At 59.3% G+C, this 3473-nt stretch overlaps 1 protein-coding gene across 2 annotated transcripts in view; it reads right to left on the bottom strand.

Moving 5' to 3' along the window:
* Positions 1-3473, bottom strand: part of EPHX1 (epoxide hydrolase 1) — a 23089-nt gene that overhangs the window by 2522 nt on the left and 17094 nt on the right. For both annotated transcript variants that reach the window (XM_077779927.1, XM_077779926.1), the window contains exon 7: positions 2149-2257. In XM_077779927.1, coding sequence (XP_077636053.1) covers positions 2149-2257 — 109 coding nt within the window. The remainder of the gene's footprint in view (positions 1-2148; positions 2258-3473) is intronic.

Raw genomic sequence — 3473 nt, forward strand, 5'->3', positions numbered from 1 at the left:
TCCCTCCACCCCTCTCCCCTGCCTCTGCCCCCCGCCCCCGCCCCTGTCCACCCACACTCGACCTTCTCACTGCGTTCTGTCCCACAGACCTCCCTCCTGTCCTCCTACCGCAGCTAGTAAGCCGGGGGTCCCCCTAGCACCCCCGCAGGCTGCCCCACCCGCACTGATGCTAACCGCTAAGCTCCCCCTGATCACGGGGTCGTTTCCCTCCACTGGACCCCTCCCCGGGCTCAGATCTCAGTCCTGTTACCCAGTGCACACCTCGCACCCAGCACGTCCATGACGGAAGCACGCTCTGCCCGGCCCCCCGCGGACACGCCACGCCCCCACGGACGCAGGTGCATGCGCACACGCACACCTCGAGGCACCCCTCCTCCGCCTCCCGGGCCACCTCCCTCTCGCCCTGGCTGTCTCCCTCCAGGAGGCGGCCCCGCCGTGTCACCGCTGCCGGGACTGCGGAAACCGAGGCTCTGCCCCCGCTTGGCTCTCCGGCTCAAGGGCAGTGAGTTTCGCTGGTGAACCCGAAGCCACAAACAACTTGTTTGTGTGGCTCCTTAGAAGCAGTCAGCCAAGTACATTTTTATCCTCAGCACCACATTTTAAGGAACGTTCGAGTCACCCCTGCTTTGCTCCCAACCGGTACAGCTGGCGACAGTGACGGGGCAAGGGAGGGTGTCAACATTCAATACAAAAATAGGAAGGATTTGGGGGAAAAAGGCTTCTCCAAAATAGTGAACGTATTCATCAGGCATTTTCATTTCTATAAGTACATTCTTTTTAGTCTCTAGCAACAGCGGCTCGGAGCAGGAACGAGACAAGGCGAACCTCCTTTGAATGCTATTTTGATGACAGAATGGAAAGGGGTCAGTGGGGCCCGAATGGTTAGAAACACACCTAAACCCTGTGAACTGGGCTTTTATCGAGGTGGCTAAGAGCCCCCATGTTCCCTCAGCTCTGAGCGCAGCTTGAAAACGACCAGCACACCCATCTCTGGCCTACTGCAGTCAATGATCTTTCTAGAACACAGAGCTGATCGCATCTGCCCCCGGCTCCAAGCTTTGGTGCCCCGGGGAGCTGGGCAGTAGCCGAAGCAGGTGGTCCAGCCCGGGGCGGTCTGGTGGGGGCCCTCGTCTGGCTGCGGGCACTGGTGGGCAAGGAACAGGGCCACCTCCTGGTAGAGCCCTGTCACCCCCGGGTCCTCTCCAACGTGGAGTGGGGAACAGACCCGGGGTGAGGGCTCATGCACGGGGTCACAGCCTAGTGACTAACCCTCGTACCTGTCCCAACCCTCGGCCAAGCCAGCCTTTCCCATAGCGCCTGGTGTTTCCGTGCTCCAGCCGTCGCTTCTGATTTTCTCTTTGCCTAAATTCTCTTCTACCCTTTCCACCGGCGAACTCCTACTCATCCTTCAAGGCCCAAATCCAACAGATTCTCCTGGTCGTTTCCGCCCCCTGCCCCTTAGAGAAGGCAAAGCCTCCTTTCTCTGGACAGTCTCTTGGAACTCATCCGTCCACCACTTATTTGTTGAATGCATGTCTGGCACCTTTCTGGGTGCTGGGGCTAGAGCACGACCTAGACCCGGTCCCTGGGCCCGAGGAGGGAGCCAGGCCCCCCCCTCCCCCAAGCTGCCACCCTGGCACGCAGCCTGGTGCTCTGTGTGTCCCCGAAGTAACAGAGAGGGATGGATCCCAGAGAAGCGGGGCAGGGCTGACCGCGATGGGCTGAGTCAGGCCAGCAACCCAGGAGTCTGCGGCAGCTCCAGGGCTGGCTTCCCCCGGACACGATGCCAGGCTCTCCTGGGTTCAGAGTAGGGAGTCCCTTGCTGCTCCCACCTCTGGGCAGTGAAGGGGTGCTCACTGCCTTCTGGACCCCCTGATCCCGGGGTGGGGGGTGCGATTTAGCAGATGGAGCTTAAATGTTCTCAAGGCCTAGCTCCCAGTCTTGACCCCTCCGCGGTGAGGCCCGGAGCCACTCGCCAGACCTCTGTCCCTTCCTTATCCGGAGGGCCTGGGGCCGCGTTCACCGAGGTGAGGGTCTGAGAGGCGCCTGCAGCGGGTGGAATGTGCTGGCCGTTGGCCGGAGGGAAGCTGGCGGCTGGGACGCAGGCCCACGGCTGGCGGGGCAGGGGTGCGGTGGGGAGGGGCTCACCTCTCCAGGCCTCCGTCCTCTAGCTGCTGGAACTCAGAACTGGTCCAGGTGGAAAACTTCTCTAGGATGTAGGCAGCCAGGCCCGCGGGAGAGTCGTTCAGAGCGCAGCCTGGGGAGAGAAGCGAGGGTGACTCGGGGCTGCTGGCCGTCAGGTCACGGGGTGCCACGGGCCCCCAGCACAGTGCCCAGGCTGAACACGGCTCTGCCCTAACTCTTGGGGTGTTCTGCATCCTGTTTATGAATCTTCACCTGAGAAAAGGGGGGAGCACTAGCCTCGCGGCTTCATAGGAGTCCACGCTACCCAAGCAGCGCCCTGTGTTTGGAGATCCGTGGGAGAGATCTGTATGAATGCTGGTTCGTAACAGGCGGGGTTTTGGGGTCACCTGGCTGGCTCACTAGGTGGAGCTTGCGACTCTCGATTTCGGGGTCCTGAGTTGGAGCCCCTTTTGGGTATAGAGATTACTCACATAAATAAATAAACTGAGGGGCACCTGGGGGGCTCGGCTGGTTAAGTATCCAACTTTGATCTCAGCTCAGGTCATGGTCTCAGGTTGGTGAATGTGAGCCCTGCATCAGGCTCTGTGCTGACATTGAGGAGCCGGCTTGGGATTCTCTCTCTCTCTCCCTCTTTCTCTCTCTGCCCCTCCCACTCTCAAAAATAAACATTAAAAAATAAATAAACTAAAAAACAAAAGGTGGGGTTGGGGTGCCTGGGTGGCTCAGTTGGTTAAGAGTCTGACTTGATTTCTGCTCAGGTCATGATCTCATGGCTCTGAGTTCAAGTCCCACATCAGGCTCTGTGCTGATGGTGCAGAGCCTGCTTAGGATTCTGTTACCCTCTCTCTGCCCCTCCCCTGCTGGCTCTCTCTCAAAATAAACAAATAAACATTTAAAAAGAAAAAGTGGAGTTTTGGTTTATATGCTCTGATCAGTGAAAAGTAAGAAGCAACCTAAAAGTCCAAAATAGGGGATCCGTTACAAATAATATGACCCTCTCTGCACCCCCCACGGTCCTGGGGCTACCAGGCGCCCAGGCTTCCTGCTTCGTGCAGGCTCATAGAGTCCAGAGGTCAGGGGTCAAAGCCAGGGCACAGTGCATCAAGCCAAGCTGTCGTCTGGGAGCGTGATGGCCACACATGCAGTGTCTTCGGCAGAGAGACACAGCCTAAGAGTGAGCTAGGGGCCCTCTTAGAAGGTTTGCACCCCTAGAGCGCGGGTGCTGGGGGGGTGAGCCCCCCTTCCAGGGTGGGGCGCCTGGCTGGATGGTGTGAGCCCTGCTGTGGCCACGGCAGCCCCAGCACACACCCCTCCCCCGCTGTGGCCCC

The sequence above is a fragment of the Crocuta crocuta genome, unplaced genomic scaffold (genome assembly GCF_008692635.1).
Source record: "Crocuta crocuta isolate KB4526 unplaced genomic scaffold, BGI_CrCroc_1.0 scaffold322, whole genome shotgun sequence".
In the NCBI taxonomy this organism is placed as follows: Eukaryota; Metazoa; Chordata; class Mammalia; order Carnivora; family Hyaenidae; genus Crocuta; species Crocuta crocuta.